Source organism: Medicago truncatula, chromosome 3 (assembly GCF_003473485.1).
Source record: "Medicago truncatula cultivar Jemalong A17 chromosome 3, MtrunA17r5.0-ANR, whole genome shotgun sequence".
Lineage (NCBI taxonomy): Eukaryota > Viridiplantae > Streptophyta > Magnoliopsida > Fabales > Fabaceae > Medicago > Medicago truncatula.
This window is the reverse complement of record NC_053044.1, coordinates 11,970,611-11,998,415: the sequence shown is the minus strand read 5'-3', so window position 1 is coordinate 11,998,415 and position 27,805 is coordinate 11,970,611. Positions and strand designations below refer to the sequence as shown.

The following is a 27,805-nucleotide window of genomic DNA, read 5'->3' as shown; positions in this document are numbered from 1 at the left end:
GAATTCACCCTGTTTTTCATGTTTCCCTCCTCAAGGCTGTGTCACGGACACCCAACAACCCAAGTCTCACCTCTTCCTGATCCAGCAACATTTCCACCCCAAGAGCTGACACCACTTGCAGTGCTTGACCATCGTCTCTTAGAGGGAGAAGCAAATGAACTTTTAATTCACTGGGAAGGATTTCCACCTACAGAAGCTACTTGGGAGAAAAAGTCAGTGTTTCAAGCAAGGTACCCCCAATTCAATCTTGAGGACAAGATTTGTCTCAATGGGTACGGTAATGTTACAAAGCAAATGGATCCCAATATCACAAAAACAAAGAAGACCAAGTCAAAGGAAGAAAACAGCCAAATAATAGTGAACAAGAATGCAAATGGTGGGCCAGAAGGAAGACCAAAGAGAGAAATCAAATTGCCCAACAGACTCATGGACTAGGAATAGTCTCTAGAAGCATCCTAAGAAGAGGACAAATTTCAATAGCTGTCACAAGTTGTCACTCTCTACCGTTAGAACCTTAAAAGGGATAAGAATAAAAGTATTTAGAATTTATCTTTTTATTTTCTTGTATTGTGATGAGGACAAGTGTCTCTAGATCCTAACTATTAGGAACAATTGTATTGCTATCCTGTCTATAAGAGCAGGAAAAGTGAATGAATAAGGCAGAAAATCATTATCTCAATACTCTCTCTTCCTCACAGACTTTCCCTGACATAAAAGGGAAACCCCCTTTCGACTCATTTTTATTGTTTTTGATAACTAAATTCTTTTATTGGTGGCAGCTAACAAATGCAATATACTCCCTTCGTTTCAAATTATATGTCGCTTTAAATTATCCCAAATTATATGTTTATAATGTCAATAAAGTATTAATGTCACTTTAAAAAAAATTATCCCAAATTATATGTCGCTTTAAAACAATTTTAAAAAATCCTTGTGAACATAGCTCAGTTGGCAGGGACATGCATTGTTATATGCATGGGAACCCCGGACACCTCACTTATTCACCTTAAAATTTTAAATTCTAACCACTAGATTACTTGACAAAAAAAAATATAAAACAACTCTAATTGTTATTATATAAATGAACTACCACGTGAGTGTCCTATAAAATATAAGAAATTAGTTTGACAATCGTATAAGTACGAGCAATGGCAAGTGAGAATTCATAATCATCTACCTTTTGCTAACTAAAGCTTGAAAATAGGTAGGTTTGGTGAGAGATGTGGAGGCTTAAGATAGCAGATGGTGGGAAGGACCCTTACATATTCACCACAAATAACTTTGTAGGAAGACAGACATGGGAATTTGACCCTGATGCAGGTACTCATGAAGAACGAGCAATGGTTGAAGAAGCTCGTCACAATTTCTATATCAACCGATTTAAGGTTAAGCCATGTGGCGACCTCCTTTGGCGCTTTCAGGTACCGGCTACTGAATATACTAGATCGCTGACGCGTGCGATACACGGGTCATATCGATTGTAACAAGTAGTTTTATATGATATACCATACTAATAGATTGTTCTAAACTAAGTCATAATACACATTGTTCCACATTAAGTTCAAGCTCTTTCCTAAAAAAAGTAGCATGTTATCCATTTAACTGTTCTCCAATCTTATGTATAAATATTTTGCTAGCATAAATATCTCTACAACCTATATGTATTATTTTGATATATCTACTAAATACTTCATTTAAATTATTAACTAATTTCTAATATTCTTTTTGTAGAACTAATTACTGTCAAATTGTTTTTGAACATAACTTGGTTCAATAAAGTTATTTAGTTTTATTTTCTGATTACTAGGCACATGTGCTATTTACACTTTAACAAATTTTTTAAATTTTTTTATATAAGCACTTTAATAGCTTATTATTCATCCCATTTTATCCATTAAATGATTAATTGTAATTAAATCATATAAAATCATTTTAGGAAACATTAGGAAACTAATTTTCACTATATCTCGAAAAGAGGGGTGATTTAGGGCATGTTTAATATAGACCTCTCAAAATGGATTAGAGGTGGATCTTTACTATCTTTAGTAAAAAAATAAAATTACAATAATAAAAAAGTTTTAGAGATTAAAAATAGTATTTCATTAATATTTATTAGACAAACGAGGGTTAATTAATCGCTGGACCAGATCCATAGTTGATATCCTCCAAAAAGATATCCTCAAACTATATACAATGTTTTACTCAGAGAGAATAAACAGTTGTATCTTTTCTAATTTAATATATTTTAACTTATTGATCATTTTTGAAGTTCTATTTATTCTTTTAACTTGTTTGTCTATTTGTATGTCTGCTTGTTAGTCTCTCTACTTGTTTGTCTTTGTTTTCATATTTGTCGGTATGAAGAGGAAAAGATATGCAAGATCAGGGAGAGGGACGGTGCATAATATATGCAAGGTTTTGAGTTCAAACTCCGATCACCATAAAAAAAAACATATACTTGATTCGGTCAACAAAACATGAAGCTTCACATGGTTCTTGTTTTTTTAGCAAATTGTTTGATTCATTCTTCTTCTTATTGTTTTTTTTTTTCCTTCTATTTGCTTGAATCATTCTCAATGTTTATTGTTTCCCAAATTTTCTATTTGTTGAATTTTCTACTGTTCATGCCTTCAACTATTAATTTTTATAGAAAAATAATTATAGTAAATTACTCCCAACAAATAAATAGACATAGTAGTAGCGACTCACCAACTAACAAAAAAACATTATTAAAAAAACAAAAAATATTTATTAAGAAAAAAAAAAAAAAAACTTAAATCTCATTGTCTTACCTTAAATTTGGGAAATAATTATTGGGATGTTTAATTGAAAAAATGCCATTGACTGAATTACCAAATTATCCCTTATTTTGAATTTGTTTATAGGGGTGGCTATTGGTTTTTTTTGTCAAACCAAGTAGGTTTAAGTTGCTAACTTACTCTTTGCTCCTTAATATTTTTTTGTGGATGTAAATTGTCAACCTATTTTATATATACTAGCGAAAAACCACTTTTCCGCTCATTTTATTGCGCTAACGTTTGCAAATTATGAACGGTATTTTTTTTTTTATGAAATATTGATTTTGTTTAAAACTAAAAATATAAATGTTTGTTGCTTTCAGGTTATAGGAAACGAAACTAACTATGATTATCTATTTCAATAACACCAACAATATAACAAAAAAATATAATTTAATTGGCTTAATTACACTTTTGTTCCTCGCATTTTTATCAGATCACGTAAATGGTCCTACCTCTTTCAAATCGAACAAAACCATCTCTAAACTATCATGTTTTTTGCAGTTTTAATCTTACCCCCTATTGAATTGTTGGAGCTTGGTGCAGATGGTGAACTGTGCGTTTTTGGAGGTGAAAATAGGGGGTAGGACTAAAACTGAAAAAAAACATGATAGTTTAGGGACGTTTTCTTCGATTTGAAAGAGGCATGACCATTTTCGTGATCTGATAAAAATACGAGGAACAAAAGTGCAAGTAAGCCTTTTTTTAAATGACACCAACAAAAATCTTTATTCTAGAAAAAAATTGTTTAAGAGTATAATTGGGATAATAAAAAAGTATAAATATACTTATCTAGTTTGTTACAATTTTTAAATGATAAAGGAAAAAAAAATCAGACATATATATGTTGATATCGTATTTGTTACATTTTTTTTAATATTTAAATATATTCTTTTGAGCAAGTTTAAATTTATTATTATCTATTTGTTACATGTGTTATTTGAATTGAAAATTGAGGGCATTTTTGAAAAGAGAAAATGCCTTTCCACAAAAGTTGAAAGAGGTTATTATATATATATATATATATATATTCTCCCTTTCATGGTGGGGATATACTATTTGTTCCAATGGATAAATGCTAGCTACAAAAGAAATTGACGTATGCTTTTGTTATAAATGCAGGCTACCAAAGAAAATAAAGTTTTTTATTTTTGAAAGGAATATTTTTTTTTGTTAGCCAAGAGAGAAATGACAAATAATCCTCAATCATGTTTCAAAAAAACATAATAGATATCCTCAATCATTTTTTTTCATCATCCCGTGCATTTTCTTTAATGAATTAGCACATTTCTTACGTGAATTTAATTTTGTAATATTAACCATTTCTTTTACCCCTCCCTATTTTATAATGGGAAATGTTAACTAATGCTTCTGGGCATTCGTTAAAGACCTTAAATAGTAACTTTTTATAAAAAGTTTGTATAATCAGTACATTGGAAATTGAAAACTTTGACATTTTAAAAGAATAATTATTTAATTTAGCATGCTTAAATAATACCACAGGATCACTCTTTAACAAACTCTATTATTATAAGTAGTTTTCTTGAGATTCCTGAATAACTATAATCGACATACAATTTGATGTATTTCTTCGGTTTCAAATATTAGAAACAAACCCCTATATCATACCCCCTCCTCTGAAATATGTTTGAATTATACTCATATTTTATCTTATGTTAAAATATACATTTATCTTCCCTCTGATACAAAACATTTAACTCCCATCTCTAAAAAGAAGCTTAAATTACACTCCCCTATACTTTTTGTTAAAATTTACAATTTCCTCCTGTAATATATTATTTTTTTTATTTTTAATAGTCTAGCAAAAGAAATCTACCTCACTCTGAAGAAAAATAGTCTTGTGGATCCATTTGAATACAGAGAAAGTCTTGTGTAGGCACAATCATTAAGACACAAATTTTAGGCACACACACATAAATAAAAAAAATTAAAAGATAAATAAAACAGTCACATCAATCAATATTATTTTAATCATTTTCTTTTTAATTTTTTAGTTTCATGGGAGTGTGCCTAAATGTGATGTGTTGGTCATGTGACCAAGTAAGAGTTTCTCCTTGAATATATACAATCAATTTTGGAATGCATATTTTTCTCTATTTTTTATTCAAAATTTCAATAACTAATTTTATACCCTATTATAAAATATAAAACAACACAAAATAAAATTAAAATGAATGATAATTACTAAAGTCAAAAAAATATGGTTATTTAAAAGGTAATTTATATTTTAAATTATAAATTGAATAAGAAAACATTTAAATTTGAATTTTACTAAAAAGACAAAATATTTAAATTTAATTATCATTTACATTTAAATTATAAAGAAATTAATTAATTTTTCTAAAACGGTGACTAAAAATTAATCGACATCACAAAAATATTTATTTATGTTAAATTATAGTGTGGTGGATAATTAATTATTAAGGGATGAAGTTGTCATTCAAGCATCTCATAGTACTCCATAAATTTCATTTTTCAAGAGAGAAGTGGAGGGTAATTCAAACTTCCTAAGGAGTATAATTTACTCTTGTTAAATGATGATGATTTGTACTCTTAATTAATGATATTATTATCTTTAATTACACCACCCAAATAGGGGTGAATTGATCATTTGGTTCATCTTCAAAATAGTGCTTGTTTCAACAACAAACAACTTTGATTGGAGGTGGTATATTATTTAATCATCATATCGAATTGATTTGGTGTCGATATACATTCCTATGCAATTATGCGAGAAGAGAATTACCTCACATGTAAATTTTTTTCCTCATATATCTTCAAATTTTTTTTCCTCATGTATATTGTTTAATCATCATATCGAATTGATTTTGAGAGAAAATAAGTTCAAACAAAGAATATGTGGTGTGAAAATAGAAGATGGCGAGGACATAACATATGAGAAACTAACAACGACGGTGAGAAGGGGCGCGCATCACCTAGCGGCATTGCAGACTAGCGATGGCCATTGGCCTGCTCAAAATGCAGGTCCAATGTTTTTCCTTCCTCCCTTGGTGAGTAGCTTGATCTTATATGAATTTTTTTCTATTCTATTGCCAAGATTAAAAAGGACCCTGTAATATTCTACTTGCTTAAAACACTGCAGGTTTTCTGTATGTACATTACAGGACATCTTGATTCTATATTCTCAAAAGAGCATCGTAAGGAGATTCTTCGTTATATATATTGCCATCAGGTATCATTGACTTTCTTCCAGTATGATTATGATGTAGGAAAATATATTTTTGTTTGAGATTTCTTCATGTCAATTGTGGACAATCAATAGTTGTGATTTATTTGAAGAATGAAGATGGAGGGTTCGGATTACACATAGAGGGTCATAGTACCATGTTTTGTACCACACTCAATTATATATGTATGCGAATTCTTGGAGAAGGGCCTAATGGAGGTCAAGACAATGCTTGTGCAAGAGCAAGAAAGTGGATTCATGATCATGGTGGTGTGACACAGATACCTTCATGGGGAAAAACTTGGCTTTCGGTATCATTCTTCTCTACACAAAATAACAATTTTGAAGCTAACAGACAAACATTTAATGTATGTTATTAATTTGAATATGTATCCTCCACCTATAGATACTTGGTGTATTTGATTGGAGTGGAACCAACCCATGCATCCAGGTTGAATTAGTTATATATGTGCACGCGTGTGCGCATGTGTGAGTGTGAGAGAGAAAGTTTTGAATATTAAATTGTTACTTTTACCGAATTGAGAGTTTATTATATCTCAATTTTACCTTAACTAATTGCAGCTAAAATGTGGTGTTACTGTCGATTGGTATACATGCCTATGTCTTACTTGTATGGAAAGAGATTTGTGGGTTCAATCACACCGCTCATCTTACAGTTGAGAGAAGAACTCTATACTGAACCTTATGCAAAAGTTAATTGGAAAAAAGCACGTCACCAGTGTGCGAAGGTGGGAGATGTTTTTAATAACTTTATTATAATGCGGGAATATATGTATCCTCTTAACAAAGGAGGGATAACAGTGCGTCGTATATATCACAGGAAGACCTTTACTATCCTCATCCATTTGTACAAGATCTTATGTGGGATAGTTTATACATATTCATTGAACCAATTCTAACTCGTTGGCCTTTCAACAAGTTGATTAGAGAAAAAGCCCTTCAAGTAACAATGAAGCATATCCACTATGAAGATGAGAATAGTCGATACATAACCATTGGATGCGTGGAAAAGGTAAGTGACCTAGCATTAGCAATAAAACATATGGATTATTTACTTATGCCTTCTATATATGAGCGTTACCTGACGCAGAAGTAACTTCTAAATTTTTCATTTTAAAAGGAAATTCATTTGAATATTCTCCTAAGATGTATGTAATTTTTAGGTGTTGTGTATGCTTTCTTGTTGGGTGGAAGATCCAAATGGAGATGCTTTCAAGAAGCATCTCGCAAGGGTGCCCGATTACTTATGGGTTTCAGAAGACGGAATGACCATGCAGGTATATATATATGACTCCATATTTCAATACAACTTAATTAACAATATAATCATTCATGTTTTAGTATTACTTATCATAATTTGTTTGCCAATATAATGCAGAGTTTTGGTAGCCAAAAATGGGATGTTGGTTTTGCCATTCAAACTTTGCTTGCGTCTAACTTAATCGAGGAAATTGGTCCTGCACTTGCAAAAGCACATGATTTCATCAAGAAATCTCAGGTATTTTTTTATTTTGATGATATAAACATATGACCTGATAACAATTCTCCTTGTATGAAGTTAAGGAAAGTAACCTTCTAAATGAGAAGACTTTATCCACTTATTTCTTAGGTTCGAGACAACCCTTCAGGAGATTTTAAGAGTATGCATCGTCATATTTCTAAAGGCTCATGGACCTTCTCCGATCAAGACCATGGATGGCAGGTTTCTGATTGTACTGCAGAAGGTTTGAAGGTAATTAACAAAATAGGTCATGAAGTGAACAATCTAAGTTGTTAGTAATAAACTTAACCGATCAAAACAAAATAGGTCATGCAGTCAACCTCGGTTAAATTCTTTTGTGTTTCAGTGTTGCCTACTTTTATCAGTGTTGCCTCCAAAGATTGTAGGGGAAAAGATGGAACCAGAAAGGTTATATGATTCAGTTAATATCCTATTGTCTCTTCAGGCAAGTACGACTAAATTTATTTCCATTTATGTTTCATTGAAAGATTAGTTAATTTTGATTTTGTTGCGCTGACTTTTTTCTTTTCATCAACTTCACTTCTTATTTAATACAGAGTAAAAATGGCGGTTTAGCAGCATGGGAGCCAGCAGGAGCTCCAGAATGGTTAGAAGTAAGTATTATATTATATTAATGAAAAATACAATCGATTTTTCTCAGTTAAGAAATAATTAACTTTATTATTGATTTTTAGTTACTCAATCCTGCAGAGTTTATTGCTGATATCGTGGTCGAGCATGAATATGTTGATTGCACTGGATCGGCAATTCAAGCTTTAGTTTTGTTCAAGAAATTATATCCAGAGCATAGGAAGAAAGAGATAGACGATTTTATTGCCAATGCAGTTCAATACCTAGAAGATAAACAAACATCTGATGGTTCATGGTATGGAGCTTGGGGTATTTGCTTCATTTATGGTTCTTGGTTGGCACTTGGTGGTTTAGCAGCTGCTGGAAAGACTTATACCAATTGTGCTGCTATTCGCAAAGCAGTTAAATTTCTTCTCACAACGCAAGGAGAAAATGGCGGGTGGGGGGAAAGCTATCTGTCAAGCCCTAATAAGGTTAAATTTCTGCAACATTTGTTTTTTTTTGGTCGAACACCCCTTGTACTTCTCCCTAATTATCGAGTCAAGTACTAATCGTACTTCGCTCATTTTTTTTCTTCTATATATATAATTTTGTTGTGAAAAAAATTAATGAACTAACAACAATATGATGATGTGTTTTGTCAAAAAAAAAAAAAACCAATATGATGATATATTACTAAATATTAATAATGCAGATATACATACCTCTTGAAGGAAGTAGATCAAATCTTGTACAGACTGCATGGGCTCTTCTGGGTTTAATTCATGCTGGCCAGGTCTTTTTTTATTTAATTATTGATCCAATTCATATTAAATTAAAAGTAAAATATTTATATATTACCATAACTACGTACATAACGACGAATTTTGAAATAAGTATTTTCCGGTTTCTAATTCTTCTGTACAGGCAGAAATAAATCCTGCTCCTCTTCACCGTGCTGCAAAATTGCTCATCAATTCTCAGTTGGAAGAGGGTGATTGGCCACAACAGGTTCATCTCAATCATTTGATAATGCATATTTATGTCTAGCTCACAATAGCAAAGATTGATTATAGTGATAATTATGATATTGGAAAATAGGACACGAGATAATAGCATTATAAATCAAAAACCAAATTGTGTCACTCCATCTTCAATGTGTTAGGACACTTTTCTATAGTTTCAATTTGATGTTCAAAATGGAGTTCGATTGCATGATTACAATGAAAATCATATTTTTCCCAGTAGATGAACTTGGCTCCACATCTCATGGTAGAGTTTCTTTTTCTAAATATATTTTTTGTATATTTGATGCAGGAAATCACAGGATCAATCGTGAAAAATTGTATGTTGCATTATCCAATGTATAGAAATATTTTTCCACTATGGGCTCTTGTTGAGTATCGTAAAAGAGTTACCTTGCCATAACTTGAAATTTTATGAGCACGCAAAGGAAACATAAAACCAAACAAGTTGTGAAATCAAGCAAATTTCCTACATATATTAAGAGCTCTTGTTTCATGTTGGCTAATGTATGTATAAGTTTGTCCATGTTTTGATTTCAATAAAGGGTTATTGTTGTATGTCATGTAATCATATTTGCCAAGGTTATTGCCTCATTTGGTATTGCACCGTTTGGGTGATTTGGAAGGTTAGGAACGAAAAGATATTAAAAAATATTACCAAGGTTACTATGTAAATTGTTGATAGGATTAAGAAGTTGTCTTGGAAGTGGAGCCTTGAAAACTTGTTTCCGTGTCTTTTTTACGAATGGTGTTGGGATCTGGGAGACAGATAATGCCGCGTTTGGGTTTGAGGCATTTCTGTGGTGCAGTTGCTATCTGTGCAATGGCTGTAGTGTGCGTTTCTGGTTGTCTGGGATGTGTTGCGGGTTCTGCGGTTGAATAGCAGGGCCTTTACCGTGTCGTTTTTTGGTTTTGTTGCATCGGGTGAATTACCTTTATTGTTGTTTCTTCATTGATAAAGAATTTTTTTAGGAAAGTATATGTTTGTATCTTTGCAACCGCAACAAGAGTAATTTATTAGCTTTGTTGATTACACGAACTAAACAACATAGTTGTATCATTTTTGTCTTAAACCAATTCTTCGGTAAGCTCATATTAGTTTTCCTCCGGTGGTCATACCAGGGAAAAAAAAACATTAAACTTTCAATCAAGGAAATTCGTTTTCGCGTTGTGGCCAAAATTCAATGTAAAGGTAGCAGCTATAGAAGATTGCTTGCTTTTTCAAAAGGCTAGTAGAATTGAATCAGGAGGTGTAGTATCATTTTCGCTATTGCGATATTTTTAACCCTTCTTAATCATCAAATTGCGATACAAAGAAGGAAATGAGAAAGTCTCAAACTTCTCATGATTATTTTTTTCATTGAAACATCCATCTTTTCATGTCCCTAAAAGCTTCTCTTCTTGAACTTTAAAAGAATCATCATCTGAGCTAAAAACAAATGAATCCTGGCAGATTTCTGATGACACATGATTTAGTATATTCTTTATTGAATCTGTTTCTTGCTAAATTTTAGTTTCTTCTCTTGATAGTTGCTTCTAATGTTTTGGATTGTCCTATTCTTCATTATTTGATTTTGGATAGTATACACATATATAGTTAAAGTGTATGATTTAATCTCTTGTAGGACCAAGCCATCTCTTAACATCTTTTCAAGAAATAAAGAAACAATGTCATTTAGACTAAAGTAATTGTTTCAACATGGTTCAAAGTTGAAGTTGTGATCGCAGACATAACAGAAAAATGCAGGTAACTGTGGCTGCAACTGTAGTTGTAATGTCGTTGCAAAAACGCCTCTAAAACTTTTATACTGAGACTGCAATTGGGGTTGCGAACCAAAATTAAGAACTATTTTGTGACAGATTAATAATCATGATGCAATTATGAATAACAAAATGAGCATTATAAAAAACAAGAAGTACTAAATTTCATGCTCAAGTGACATAACACTAGATCCTAACATTAAGAACAAGGTGATATCAAACTCTTAGTGCAGACTTCTGGGCTGTCATAAAATTCAGTAGATGTAATAGTACCATTACTTGAATCAATCAACTTCAATATAAAATACCCAGGAAACTTCAGCAGCACTTTATTATCCTCAAAAATATATAATGGCTCACCAATTACACTAAGTATAGGATCTCCCCTATAAGAAACATTGAACAATTTAGTCCACGACTCTCTATTTCCATACTCCCTCATAACCCAAACATCCTTTACAAAGTAGGTATCATCACGAGAAGTCAGGCACAAGCAATCCCTTAACACACCCAAGGCTAAGAAGATGTCTGCCCCTCCATTATCAGGAGGCAAAACCTTTCGAAAAGACTCTTTTCCCAAATCAAAAGAAACAATAAAACGAGGACTTTTTGGATCAAGATCAATAGAGGTTAACCAATTAATCGTGCCACTCACAAATTTAGATTGTCCAATTGGGACAACTCCAAAAGGAAACTCTTGTATATTTTTCCAAAAATCGGTACCCAATATATGAATCTTCACTTCAGTTTTGTAAACATAATCACCACTCCCGACACGCATCTCGTACCGCATAAGAACAACCACCTTGTAATTATCAGTACAAGAATCATAGCCAAAGCCAAGCGTCGTCTGAAACTCACCATACATTGCACTTTGTGGTGTTTCAAGAAGGGGCAACTCCTTGAATTTTCTAATGGAAGGGTTCAACAATATAATCAAGCCTTTGTCATTGGCGTCTGCAATACAAAGGATGCCATTGCAAGAGCAAACAGAGCGATATATATTCATTACATGACGATCTCCAAGACAATTGTTGGGAGAATACTCAAACACATCTTGTAGAGTGGCTCTTTCTGTGAAAAGAGAGTCGAGAGTGTAAGACATGAATTTGTACTTGGTTGGCAACCTTTTGTAGCTTATGAAGTAAATTTGGCGAGAAGACATGCAAAAGTGCTTCTTGGCAAATTTGGGATCAGATATGAGAGAATTCCAGGATTTGCATACGCATCGAGACCGGAGTAGAAACTTCACAGGTAGAAAACAAAGGATTTCTGGAATGACGTCAAATGGAAGGGTAGGCAGAGGCGGCGCGTGTATTGAATTGCCGAAAGAGAGTGAAGGTGGCGGTGATGTTAGGGTGGGCAAAGGATTCCTTGACCAAGCCATCTCTGAATGTGTGTGCGGCTCTGTAGAAGACTCGCTTTCTCTGAAAATAAAAAGGGTTTTGATCACATTCAAAAAGGGTTATTATCTTTTTTTAAGAAACCCTAATATATAATTATGTTTTAATTTTTTTTTCTTTCTATTTTTTATTTTGTTGTAATCTTTTATTTGTTTGTTATTTTTAATGTCCTTTGTTTCTTTTCTTTGGTTTGACTTACTATACGGGTGAATATAAATAAGTGTGATATTTTCCCCTAAAAATAAATAAATGTACTATTATATATTTTATGGAAAAATAAATAAGTGTATACTATGTTGGTGTATAATTATTTTATACATGCATCTGATAATGTCTTATCAAACATTTTTATTTTTTTCAAACATTTTTTTAAAACTTTGAATATGTAACAAACAAAGAATGTTAATGTCTTTGTGAGCTTAGTTCAATTGGTATAGACAATGCATAATATATACAAGGTATGAGGTTTAAACCCCGACCACCACTCAAAAAAACAAAGAATGTTAATGATATTTAGAACAATAACACAATGGTGAAAATATTAATGATTTTATTAAATGAAAATATAGTTGCATTTTTCTTTTTGGTGATTGGGGTTCAAACTCTGAACCTTACATTGTCCCTACCAACTCACCAACAACTGAACTAAATTCACTGGTATTGAAAATAGATTTGCTGATTACAATGAAAAGTTACTTGAAAGAGATGCTGAGATAGTTAGTCATTGACTTGTCATACGACTTCTTAAATAAATAAATACTGAAATTTGAATGTTATAAGATGAACCTGAAAACACTTAATCCATTACTCATGTATTCATGCATATTTAATACCATTTACATATATACTACTTGTGTCCACCTGGATAATGTTTTTCTGAAGGATAATTATGCAAGCACGCGATCAGGTTTTAAAATTCGAAAGAAGACATATACATTTTTTCTATGAACAGTAATCGAAATTCAAGTTTTTTCAAAGAAGAGAGGTTTCGAAGCCCATTTCTTTCAAATGATTTCATTTCAGAGAGATAACAAATTGTGAGAGAGACTAGGGAGATGGGCAGCAACTGCTCCTTCAACAAGGTGTTAACAATATCATCGTCACCTCCAATAGTCAATTTTTGAAAGAGTGGTAAGGTGTTGAAGACACCCGCCACTTACAAGAACTTCTATTTTCTTGGAGCAAATATGAATCAACTGTAATTTAGGAGGCAGAAATGATAACTTCAATTCTGGAATATCTTCCAGAATCAAGTGTTCAAGAGCTGTGAGAGTGTCCATCCGTTGAGGCAGTGATCTAAGCGCCTTACGGCAAAATACTGAAAGTGATTGGAGGGTTGGCGAGTAATGCGATGAAGTTCCTGAAATAAAAATGGATTCCAAACTATCACAACAAATAATGGAAAGACTTTGGAGTTTAGGGAAATTGTCCAGTGGGAAGGAGCTAAGTGCCTCATAGCTATTCACTAACACCAATTCTACAAGCGATGTGTAATTCTTGTTCGTTTCAAGAGGAAGGAATGATAAATTATTACAGCCATTAATACAAAGTGACTTCAAGGAAATGGGAAGACCATCTGTTCGAAATGTATTGAGATACGGAATATTATAGAGTGGCAAGCGTTGAAGGCAGGTGCTACTCAAGATCATTTTAGGCAGAGATCATAGCGTACTACAATTCCATATATGCTTACATACTGTAGCAGACATGGAGAATCACTCGCAAGCAACGACCACTTAGAATCAAAATGTCCATCGATAGGTCCATCGACATACTGTAGCAAAACGAACTGTGTTGCCTTCAACGGGAAGTCACTCCTTTAAATTTAACATGTTTTGAAAATGCAGCGTCTCCAAGGATGGAAATGGTTGGAATGAAGAATTTGAACTTCCTCATGTCATGCCATAGAACTCTGGACCGATTGTCTCCAACATCCTCATATCAGAAATAACCAAATCCTTGAGAGAAGGTAGCTTCCCAAGTGGTGGAAGTGTCATGCAATATGAACAATTTGTGATGCGAACAGACACAATGTTGGAAAACAAAGAATCTCCCAACCAACTTGGAAAACTTGTCCCCCTATACAAGTTAATATCCAATTTTCTCAGATTTATTGATGGACGCAACGCATCAAGGACATCTTTCTCCGTTTGCGAGTCTTCAGCTTGTTTTCCCCATTCGAGCACTAACTCCTCAATCTTACTTTTCAAGTCAGCATCATATGCCTTCATGTCATCATTGACATTATGTAGGTTCAGGATGGTAAGTTTTCCTTGTAGCTGTGGGAATTTTCTTAGCTCTTTGATACTTAACCCAACATGTAGCTTGCCTACTACAAAACAAGTTAGAGTCCGAAGGCTCTCTAACCTTACAATTTGCTTAGGAAGCTCCTTTATGTTGGTCTCACTGATGTCAAGCTGACGTAAATTAATGGGCGCAACACACTTGTTAACTAATTCAAAAATGTTTAAATCACTTAACCGTAAAAATAATGAATAGTTACCGGCTCTAAATTAATTACTCCACTTTTTAGTTACTTAATAACAATAATTATTCTCACTCAAACCACCAAAATAATCTATATGGTAAAATTACCAATTTACTCTTGCCCAACAAATGACCAAAATACCCTTCTAAAATCAAACCCGTCAAAAATACACACCTAGGCAATTAATCACATACGAGCATAATTAAAACACACATAAAAATAATTAAAATAAATTTAATGAAAATCGGGTTGTTACAACCTTCAGAGATCGACTAAGAGTTTTCAGAAGCTTCGCCTCTTTTAGACTCTTTTGACCTTCAAAGTCTTGACTTCTTCAGAGTCTAATTCATGTCTTAAGCTTCTCATAAGTTTCAAATGCTCTTGTATATGTTCAGAATCTTGTTCTTTCAGAACCAAAACTTGATTTAGTAATTTTAATTTTAATTTATGGTCCTACATACATGAACATATATTAGCATATTCAATTGTTCTTTTTATATTTTATTATCATCAAAACTTAAGAGGGATTGTATAAAACTCATTTTAGTTCAACACCTACTATCATGTTGATGATGAACGAGTATAAATCTCTTGTGCTGATCTTCTTTTTTTCTTATCTCTTTTATTTCAAATATACACTTATCTTGATAGAATTATATTATTTTTGAAAGGATTTTATAAACTATGTTATGACATTAATTGCTTGTTCTTCTTTTCCTCTTTTAACTTGATATGTTGTTGGGATTTATTAAATACTCCCTCCGTCTTAAATTATAAGAAAAAAAAATTATTTCCTTTGTTCAAAATTATAAGCAAAAAAGACTAACTTTTACATATTTAATTATGTTATTTCAAAAAATCATTTTTTCTATAGAGAAATTAAATACAAATTACATTTATTTTGCTCTCCCTTTCATTTTCTCTATAACTAATAACCAAAATCGTTTTTACATCTTTCTATGAAAATTGTTTTTACAAACTACTATATAAGCACTCTTGTAATCTTGTGTTCTTGTAAATTTCACTCAAAAGCATTTTATTACAATAGTATTTATCCTTTCACGGCCTCTTTCATGATTTGTAACACGAATTGTTTTTATGTTTGGCTCCATATAAAAATGAAATTTAAACATTGTAAGAACTAAAACCAAAAACAAATTATAACGTGCAAAATTAAAAGAACGAGTAATGTAGGAGTCAAAGCATTAATTTCAAAGTAACACTACAATACTTTTTTATTACAATACCATACCCATGCACATGCATTTTTTATCAAAATCCAAACGGATATTCAAGAAATCCAATTGATCAATTGGAAACAAAGGTTGTTTTATTTAAAGTAGTATATGCATGATAATGCATAGTTGGTTTTATACATATCATTCTTAAGTTGCAATTTCCAAAGCCATCTTAAGGTAGTCTTGTTCTTTAGATTTAGAGGCAATCTTGAACAAATTTTTTACTGCAGTGTTTGATCCAATTTTGAAGTATCGTTCTGCTTCGGCGACTGAGGCAAAACACCATCCATATTCGATATCATCATTAGCATAACGAGCACAAAAGTTTCCACTTCCCTTCTTGATGCACTCGGCATGAGTTTGACATAAGTTAGGATGTTACTCGTTCAATGAAGAAGTTGGACTATGGCAAATACCTCCAAATAGAAAATAAGGGACACAACGACAATCTATGGTGTTGCCACATGCTGGTACCTCAAATGGTGAACAAAGGGAACCCGAATTCGGACAAGTCAATGCTTCAACATTCTTCGTCTGAAATGTTGCTACAAAATGGCGAGGGCAGTTAATGTTGGAACTAATACATACACATCTAGGCATAATATAAACTTGCAAAAACTATTATTTATAATATATATATAGGGGTTTGTTAGGATACACCCACTGATTTTTATTAAGGTGTGTTTTAGCAAAGATATAACTAAAAAGTTGTTAAATACACCTTAAGGTGAATGTTGCTAAAACACACCTTCTAAAAAATAAGTGGGTGTATGTTAGCAACTCCTATAGGCATTTTCTAGGATACACCCACTTATTTTTTAGAAGGTGTGTTTTAGCATGTTATAACTAAAAAGTAGTTATATAAACTTGCTAAAACACTCCCACATAAAAACTAGTGGGTGTGTTTTAGCAAATAAATATATATATATATATATATATATATATATATATATGTGTGTGTGTGTGTGTGTGTTTTTATACGCTTTAACAACGCAATAAGAACAGTGTACACCTAATACACATTAAAAAAATACATACTGAGTGTGGCAACGAGGAAGAGAGCCAAAGTAATGAGGTTAACATAAGTCATTATTTGATCAGAAGAAAGGATTATTTGTTATGAACTTATCTTGTTGTTGCATTAGTTCATTGTTGCATGCATCAATTTATAGAGCGATGCATTTACTAGCTGACACTACAGCTCCATTATTATAAATTGACAAGCAAGAACACGGGTTGAGTATATCAGGTTTCCACGTAGACAATGTAAATGTGACAAACGTAACAAATTCATGTAATTTCTGAGCTTGATATTACCCTTTATTATTGTGTTTTCATAGAATGTTATAAATATTTTTATCTCTAAATGTATGCATTCTGTTTCCGCAATTTTTTTTACAGAGATGTTAATTTCCATTTGTTTCAACAATGTTGATTCATTTTTTCTAAGAATATAGGATAAGATCATAGTAATAGGGCCGCATGTGTACGACTATGTTAGTTTTAGTATAAAAAGTATCGTATCCACAGAGACCAATTTAACAAGTACCGCTTCTTGTCGTTCCTATGCTTATCTAAGACTATTTCAAAATAATATGGTTTTACATGTAAAAATAAAGTATTGAAAATAAGGATAGAGACAAAAACGACGGTTTCCGTCGACCTTCGTCACTTAAGTAACTTTGCGATAATTAAACAGTAACGAGTAAAAAACTTTTGCAGAAAATATTGAACAAGAGACACCATTTGCTTTCGCAATAGGTTGTCGGATTTTTTAGACTCATAACTACCAATTTGGTAGTGTATAATTACATTTTTTTTTTTCGACAGAGTATAATGACATGCTTAAAAACTTAAAAAATCCCTTTTCTTAATTCAATAAGTTCTTAATTAAAAGAAAAGGAGCGTTTTCGCTTTAACCTTTTCAATTCAAATTTTTCTAAGTTAGATGTCGTTTTCGTTCTTTCGATACGTAAACGATATCTCGATGTCTCTACTTTCGTAGTAGATTTTTTAAATTGCAAGACAAAAAATTTCAAAACAAATATGTAAATTCTCATTACAATAAAAGGGGAGCGCAATTTACATGAGTTTCGTCGATACAACGGTCCCTTCATTTTGAACTCAATTAAAACTACTCACGCATGATTAAATTAAACATTAAACTCGTAAACAATGCGTTCATATTAAATTAAGTAAAAAGAAATTATACCTATCAATTGATGGATTCTAAAAATTAAAGAAACAGGTATGGCAAAACAATTCAAAGTGGTTTGAATTTGAAACAGAACAGCCTTGCATGCGCAGCAATGGAATATGTGGCAGCAATGAAATAGAACAGCCTTGTAGCAATGCAATATGTGGCAGCAATGAAATAGAACAGTCCTATTTTAAGAAAATAAATCACAGGAAATGTTTTGGTTCTACAAATCACATGAAACTAGTATGGACACCCGTGCCAAACATGAGCTAAAATTTCGTCATACTTAATAGAGATAATTCAGATGGAACAAATGTCACTTAAAGTCGAACATTGGATAAAAGAGTGCAGGTTGAACAACAAATAAGTAAAAAATATCATACTTAAGCCTTTTGGATGAAGATGTGGTATCATTTTCACTTATGTGGTCTCTGTTTTTAAAACGTGTGGATCTACATAGGTGTTGGCTCGCTCATAATGCACAACAATTGCATGATATCCCGGTTCAACATTTTGGGGGAGTGGGAGTGGTTCTTGGTGTCGATCACTGGCAGAGAGAGTTTGACACCTAATGCAGAGATGATAATGTGTCAAATGCGAGTTAAAATTTCACATTTTATGTAAAAGTAGATGTTGAGAGAGATGTTAATGTGTCATTAGTGAGTTACACTTCTACTTTTGATGCAAGAGTATATATTGAGCAACATATATGTGAGATGACCAATATACCTAATGTCTTCATGTTTGAGATAGAGATGTGGTGTCTATCTTACTTGTGGGGTTTCTCTTGTTCAAATGTGATGATCCAATCCATTGTACGATCCCTATGAAATCCAAACATTATAATAATTTTTTTAGTTTTAGGATGTCATTTTCTTAATTTTGTTATATTAAATATAAGTTTTTTTTTCTTTTTGAAAGAATTAAATATAAGTTTTTAGATGTCATTCACCTTCATGCAATATCTTTGTCTAACTTTTATTATTTTAAATTTTTTTTATTTTGGTCTTTGGTGGGATCACAATATAAAAAAATTGTAGATGTATTATGAATTTATGATGAGGTAACAATATACATGTTTATTATACATTTTTAGTGAATATGTAGTGTCAATATAACTTGTGTGGTTACTCTTAGTCTAATACGGTGATCCAACCTAATGTAGGCTTCATCTATCGTTCTAACATTAAGATGAACTACTTTGGTAAGGTTTGGATGTCATTTATTTAATTATTTTATCAAAAAAATTAGTATTTAGATGTCATTTACTTTCATGCTATTTTTTATGCAACCTCTATCATTTCAAATTCATTCATGTCTGATCTCTGGAATGATTTGACAATGGAAAAATCCATATGAAGTATGTTAATTTAACAAAATACATGCTTATTAAACATTTTAAAGATGTAGGTCAGGATGAATAATTGTTTTTTTTCGGAGGTAGAAGTGTTGTTGGAATCATATTGTATGGTTATACTAGTTCCTCTCACTAAAATAAAAGATTGTTTGAATTTTAAGTTTGATATACAATCAGAGATGTAATCAATACAATTTAGATTGGACTCTAAAGATTTAAGAATTTATATGATATAAAATTTGTAACAAACTCTAAGTGAGAAAATCAGTCACAGGCTTCTGATGCTGACATGGCCTTTAGAGTATGAGAGTCCTCATAAGCTTCACCTCTTTAGACTCGCTGACCTTCAAATTATAAGAAAAAAATGATCTATACGCAATCTTGTAGTCTTGTGTTCTTGTAAATTTCATTCAAAAGCTCATCCTTTCATGGCCTCTTTCTCAATTTGTAACACGAATTGTTTTTATGTTTGGCTCCATATAAAAATAAAATTTAAACATTGAAAGAACTAAAACCGCAAACAAATTATAACCTGCAAAATTAAAAGAACGAGTAATGTACAAGTCAGAGCATTACTTTCAAAGCAACATTCCAATACTTTTATATTACAATACCACACCAATGCAGATGCATTTTTTATCAAAATCCAATCGATCAATTGGAAACAAAGGTTGTTTTATTTAAAGTAGTACATATGCATGATAATGCATGGTTGGTTTTAGACATATCATTCTTAAGTGGCAATTTCCAAAGCCATCTTAAGGTAGCCTTTTTCTTTGGAGTTAGAGGCAATCTTGAAAAAACTGCAATCTTGAAAAAACTTTTTACTGCAGTGTTTGATCCAATTTTGAAGTACTGTTCTGCTTCGGCTACAGAGGCAAAACACCATCCATATTCGATATCAGCATTAGCATAACGGGCACAAAAGTTTCCACTTCCCTTCTTGAAGCATTCAGCATGAGTTTGGCATAAGTTAGGATGTTCCTCGATCATCTTCATATTATGTTCAGAACCACTTGGACTTTGGAAAATACCTCCAAATAAAAAATAAGGGATATAACGACAATCTTTGGCGTTGCCACATGGTGGCATCTCAAATGGTGAACAAATGGAACCCGAATTCGGACAAGTCACTGCTTCAACATTCTTCGTCTGAAATATTACTACAAAATGGCGAGGGCAGTTAGAGTTGGAACTAATACATTCACATCTAGGCATACAACCTATATGACTACCACAATAATATATATTCAGGAAATTGAAATCAATATGCAAAAGGCTCAGTAGGGTAAAATTGAAATGAAAGAAGATAAAGGATTAAACTGTTATATGAAATTAAGTTAAGAGATTAAAAATGTAATTTTCCCTATTATTTTCTATACTATGTATTTTATAGGTTAAATTTCATTTTTGGTCCCTTAACTATTTAGGTAGTATCGCTTTGGTCCCTTAATTAAAATTTGATTTATTTTGGTCCCTTAACTTCTTTCCGTTACACATTTTGGTCATTTCCGTTAGTTTTAATTCAAAAGCGTTAGGTTTTCTTCATTTTCTTCTGGGATTCTTGTTGTTGAAGGTTGACGGGGATGATATGAAGATGAAAAAGAGGAGAAGAAGATGAAGAAAACCTAACATTTTTGAATTAAAACTAACGGAAAGAACCAAAATGTGTAACGAAGAGAAGTTAAGGAACCAAAATAAATCGAATTTTAATTAAGGGACCAAAATGATACTACCTAAATAGTTAAGGGACCAAAAATGCAATTTAGCCTATTTTATAACATTAAATAAATTCAAATATAAAAATGTTATATTATTATTGTCTTTGTAAAAGATAAATATAGTCTGTTACAATATAAACTTGCAAAAACTATTATGGCTGTGTTTGGTAACACAAAAAAGCTAGCTTATAGCTTGTTGGACTAGCTTATAAGCTTGTTTTTGTAGAATGAGACGTGTTTGGTAAAAAACTTTTTTCATTAGCTTATAGCGTTTTTTGATAAGCTAATTCAAGTAGCTTTTGAGCTTATTGCTTATAGCTTTTTATATTTTCTTCCAAATTTAACCTTTTATTAATTTAGTTTAATTTAATTTTAATTAAAAAAACTACCCATAACTGCCCACGTTTAGCATCATGATATGGCTTTTCAATTTTTCTTGTTCACGTTCCTTTTTACATGCTCTTAATTCAATGATAGATAATTTTATATAAAATTTACAATAAATAGTGATGCAAGTTTAGTTGAGTAAAATTCATGAAAAGGAAGTTTTGTTAAATAAAAATTGTCAATTGAATTAATAAATACATTTATCATTTAGGAGATGAAAATGTTTTGAAATAAATTTAAACATTTAAAAAGAAATACATTAAGTATTAAAAATTATATATATGATTTATAAAAAAAAACACAAACATGCCCTTTTACGTCATTTTATATTTATCAGCTACTCAACAACTAATTTTACTAAACACTTTTTATTTTAATAAGCTAACTTTTCAGTTATCAGCTATCAGCCATCAGCTATAAGTTAGCTTTTCAGCTATCAGCTACCAGCTAGCTTATAGCTTCTTTTTACCAAACAAACCTGTGTTTGGTAACAACAAGAAGCTAGCTTATAGCTTGTTGAATTAGCTTATAAGCTTGTTGTATCAAAATGTGACGTGTTTGGTAACAAGCTTTTTTCGTGAGCTTATAGCTTTTTTTGAGAAGCTATTTCAAGTAGCTTTTAAACTTATAGCTTATAGATTCTTATAATTTCTTCCAGTTTTAACCTTGTTAATTTAATTTTATTATTTTTATATAAAAATAAACCCCCACGTTCCCACATATTGCTTATGCAACCAACCTCACTTTTAGCTTACTAGTTAGTTACGCATAGTTTTCTATATTATGTTGTTCTCTTTTTTTATGACCATCCTTTTAATTCATATAATATTTATTTTTAAATAAAATATATGATAAATAAAAATTGAAGCAAGTATAGTTAAATAAAACTCATCAAAAAATGAAAATTTATAGAATTTATAAAGCACATTTATTATTGTGAAGATGAAAATATTTTGAAATAAATTTAAACATTTAAAAAGAAATACATCAAGTAATTAAAATTGTATATATGATTTATAAAAAAATAAAAATAAACAATCATACCATTTTACGAAATTTTATATTTATCAGCTCTTCAACAACTAATATTACCAAACACTTTTTATTTTAATAAGTTAACTTTTCAGCTATAAGCTATCAGTCATCAACTATAAGCTAGCTTTTCAGCTATCAGTTAGCTTATAGCTTATTTTTACCAAACACATCCTATATATTTTCTACATTTAGTGGGCCCCACTTCCGCAATTGAAAAGATAGTGGGACACCTCGCCCCCTAAGAGCCCAGACGCCAGCTGCAAGTTGTATTAGCTTATGTGAAAAGTTCATCCTTGTGGCAACATCTCAGAAATAAGGCAGATCTTGTTGTTTATGGTCGTTTGTTCTTAGCTAATCCAGATTTGCCAATGAGATTTGCATTAATTAATAAATGATTTAATTTTAAATATAATAAGTTAATAAATAAATCAAAAGTAATTAATATTTTGTATAAGGAGTTATTTGTAATAAGGTAAAGTTTAGTCTTATAGTGGTTCACCATCAGAACATTAGCTGACATGGCATCAACAGATATATTATTGACAAAACAATCAACCTTTTCAAAAAAGTCAATTTTGTAACATCCCATTTTTCCCAACTTAAAAATTTCACATATAAATCAGAGTATTTCAACATAAACGGAATGTCACACTTCTTTTCTTAAAATCATAAACGGAATAAAATAACTATTTATCCTTCAAAATTCAACGTCATAATATTTATTACTTCGCAGCGGAAATTATTCAACTTTTAAAACATCTTTGGCGCCAAGGCCTCAACATAAAATCTCTTAAAGTCATTCCAACAACATCAATTGTAACACCCCGTTTTCCCAACATAAAAATTTCGCATAAATAATCAGAGTTTTTCAACATAAACGGAATGTCACATTCTTTTTTTAAAATCATAAACTGAATAAATAACTATTTATCCTTTAAAATTCAAATACAAGATCTTTAATACTTCGCAGCGGAATTTATTCAATAACTAAAACAGTCTTTGGCATGAAGGCCTCTTCATAAATGTCTCATAAAAATCCAATCTAAAAACATAGTCATAAATCTTCAAAAACAATACGTAAGGAATAGAAAAGCAATAACAAAGTTCTCATCCCGTTACGTATCAGAGCACCTAAGACACACGAGAGAGAAAACTCACACGACATCAACTATTCTTGGTTACCTGCAAGTTACCCATGGTGGGCAACATTTTGAAGGGGTGAGATTTCACATAACAATAATATTAAGCATATAATTCAACAATTATATTTAACAACCTAAAATCATCATAATATTCATCATAGACATTAATAGATCATATATCACATCTTTAATAGTTCATATAAAGAATCACAACTTCAACAACTTGACAACTTAAACATCACATCGTAAACATCATCAAAATCAATATCATAAACAACATAACGATGTCATAATCATAATTATTCATAAGTACTTCATTAACGACACATGGATAGAAAACAACTCAACAACTTCATAACAACTCATGGATGATAATTCATCAACAACGACTTTGACTCAACAAATGCGACTCCGACTTGACTATGCAACTTAGACCTTCTATATGCATGTGGTACCAATACAGAGCATCAAGCCCCGTCGCTATTTGAGTATTAATATACTCCAGAGCATCAAGCCCCTATCGCTATTTGAGTATTAATATACTCCAAAGCATCAAGCCCCTATCGCTATTTGCGTATTAATATACTCTAGAGCATCAAGCCCCTATCGCTGAAATGCTAATGCATGGCCTTTACTTCTTAAACATCTTAAATCGACAACCTCTTATATAATCCAATAATTTGGAACCTCATCATCTTAATCAACTTAGACCGACTCATGCAGCTTGGTTAAATAACAACAGCGACACAGCAGTATACAAAAACAGCAGGACATAATAATATCAAATGCAAGTCAATCAACGTCTCAATTATTCACAGATAATCTAATTAATGCATATACAATTATATCACAATATAACAACATCAAATCATCATAAATCAGCTTCACAGATCTTCATTAATATTATAATTAATATTCATAACTAATTCATCAATCATAAACAACATCATACTCATAAACATATACATTCATATAACACTTCATCAATCATGAACAATATCGTATTCACAAACATATACATACATATACTAATTCATCAATCATATTCAATTATTCACTGTGACCTACGTGCAGTAATTTGACTATAACTCAAGTTCTATAAATCCTTTTGAAGTCAAACCAACGGCACTAGAAAGCTAACATCCATACCTACAAATTTCGTGTTTACACCTAAGACCAATTATGTACCAATCAATACCAGTTTTCATTTCAAATTCGGACAAAGTTGTGCTGAAATTCATAAAAATTCACTGTGACCTACGTGCAGTAATTTGACCATAACTCAAGTTCTATAAATCGTTTTGACGTGAGACCAACGGCATTAGAAAGCTAACATCCATACCTACAACTTTCGTGTTTACACCTAAGACCAATTCTGTACTGATCAATACCAGTTTTTATTTCAAATTCGGGGCAGAGATGAAAAGAAAAATCAGAAAAAGCAACCTATATTATTTTTCATTCAGAATCATCACTCTTAACCCTAATTCTCAAATTCTCAAAAACTAAACCTACAACATGTTAAATACAATTTTCAGAATCATAGACTCAAGATTATTGAATGTTAGTCCCACCCTTACCTTAGGTTAATCGATTGGCATCCTCTCTCTTGGTTCTTCTCTTCTCTTCTCTTGTTCTCCCTTTTCTCCAAACTTGATCGTATGTTATGTTTTTTCTAAACTAGGTTTCTCCTATTTATAACCCTTTTTTCTATTTTATCTTATTTCTCTTTCTCCCCCAAAACTCTCTCAAATCTCATAACAACCCATAAACTCAATATTTATTTAATTTTCAAATCTTATTCTACTAGTCTCAATATTATATTCTAATATATATAATATAAAATATTTCTATAAACAATAACAAATATATCTTTATAACAAATATATTTCTACACTAGATAATATAATATAATATAATATATTTCTACACCAAATAACATATATATATATATATATATATATATATATATATATATATATATATATTATACCAACAAATAATATAATATCTCTACACCAAATAATATATATTATAATATAATATGCTACTAAAACACCAACCTATAACACAAAAATAACACACATCATCATAAATCAAATAAATTATTCAAAAGGACTCTAAACTCAATAAAATAATCAAATAAAACAAATAATTCAAAGAGGGCGTTAAACCCTTAGTATATTATATTACTGCGTTAATTGTCTGGAAAAAGGAATATATGAGATGGCTTGATGGTGATATTTAACAATTTTGTGGTATCTTAAAAGGGAATAAAGTTAAAATTGTTTCATTCCCTTTCATCAAAAATAAATATTCACATTAATAGAATACAGCAACAACATGTTTACAAATGTGACAAAGCTTGCAAATATGACAATTAAAATGTTTGAAATATTCATGTTTTTGGATCTTTAACGTTAACGACGTAAAAGTCATTAACTTAATTTAGATCGAACATAATATGACAAAATGAAGCAAATAAACATCACAACAAGACGAGAAAACAAAACAACACCGCACCAAAACATCAAACAGCACAACATAGACGTCGCACTAGTAAGATTGAATAGAATCATTAGATCTTATCTTATCTTATATATAAAAGTTTTTAAGTCTTTTAAATAACTTTTTGGAGGCAAACAATTTGTTGCAAATTTCCTTCCTAATTTTTTTAAAAAAATTTCATATATCTTTTATATTAAAGTTCTTAAGTCTGTTACACAACTTTTTGGAGCCAAAAAGGTTATTGCAAATTTTCTTCCTAATTTTTAAAAGATGTTATATCTTATATACATAATTCTTAAGTATCTTAGACAACTTTTTGAAGTCAAAAAAAGTTGTTCCCAATTTCTTTCTAAATTTTTGTTTCGTTTAATTATGCGTCCCATATCTTATATATAATAGTTATTAAGGCCCCGTTTGAATTGGCTTATTTTGAGCTTATGTGGGCTTATCTATTCCCATAAGCCTTTTTAAAGGTGTTTGGATAAATAAATAAAAATAGTTTATCATAGTTTCATAAGTTGCTTATGTCATATTTTAATAAGCCTAAATTTTCAGCTTACCATCTGGCTTAACAAGGAGCTTATGAATTTATGTAACCTCATTCGATTCTCTCTGGATCCACTTTTTCAAAACATATATTTTAATTATATTTTTTTTTAAGAATATTTTAATTATAATGTTAGTTATCTTTGGCGGTGCATGAGTAACAAAATTGCTATATACTTATCTTATTGAAGTAACACACGTAACTAAGATTTTTATTTATTTTTTTAAAGAAGATTTTTATTATTTTTTTGTTACGTAACAAAATGAAACTGAATAAAAAAACAAATTTAACTTGTCTTTTTTTGGTAACAAACTGCACACTAATATCTATATGTATGATATGTTTATTTACACCTCTAATGTTAATTTTGTCTTATGTGAATATTGATATTTTTTTAAGGACTAATATTGATTATACCTCTATATATATATATATATATATATATATATATATATATATATAATTATAATTAATATATTATAATAATGTTTTTTTACGCCTTGATTAATTTTATCAAAAAAAATCTTGATAATTGTGGTTCAATTCTTTGATTTTTTTATTAAATTAAAAATATTTAAAATTTCTATAATTGTTTATGTAATGTCACATCCAAACACTTCAATTTATGTAAGTACTTTTTAGTGTACATATCCAAACATAAATAGCTTATGATATAAGCTCTAATGTTATAAGCACTAATGCTATAAGCATCTATATAAGCTGTTTATCCAAACAGGGCCTAAGTCTTGGCAACTTTTTTTGGCCATGAAAAATCGCTGCAAATTTCCTTGGCAAGATTTTTTTTTTATATATATATTATCTATCTTATATATAAAAGTTTTTAAGAGTATTAGACAATTTTTTTAATCCAAAAAAATTTCGAATTACATAATTT

The 27,805-nt window shown here is 30.9% G+C and overlaps 2 protein-coding genes and 1 pseudogene across 2 annotated transcripts; 1 reads left to right on the top strand and 2 right to left on the bottom strand.

Annotated features, from left to right (window-relative positions):
- The first annotated feature begins 1,117 nt into the window (after nt 1-1,117).
- LOC25490441 (beta-amyrin synthase) lies at nt 1,118-9,995 on the top strand. Its single transcript, XM_024778354.2, has 16 exons — nt 1,118-1,420; nt 5,644-5,830; nt 5,923-6,012; nt 6,120-6,317; nt 6,413-6,485; nt 6,589-6,755; nt 6,848-7,039; nt 7,191-7,304; nt 7,406-7,525; nt 7,637-7,759; nt 7,875-7,973; nt 8,086-8,142; nt 8,224-8,592; nt 8,814-8,894; nt 9,026-9,109; nt 9,416-9,995. Exons 1-16 carry the CDS (start codon nt 1,221-1,223, stop codon nt 9,524-9,526), a joined length of 2,265 nt encoding a protein of 754 aa, XP_024634122.1. The 5' UTR covers nt 1,118-1,220; the 3' UTR covers nt 9,527-9,995.
- Nucleotides 9,996-11,083: 1,088 nt separating this feature from the next.
- Nucleotides 11,084-12,271, bottom strand: LOC25490440 (F-box/kelch-repeat protein At3g23880). Its single transcript, XM_013603865.1, has one exon. It carries the CDS (start codon nt 12,269-12,271, stop codon nt 11,084-11,086), a length of 1,188 nt encoding a protein of 395 aa, XP_013459319.1.
- Nucleotides 12,272-15,936: 3,665 nt separating this feature from the next.
- LOC25490437 (albumin-1-like) lies at nt 15,937-17,103 on the bottom strand (annotated as a pseudogene).
- Nucleotides 17,104-27,805: the final 10,702 nt, after the last annotated feature.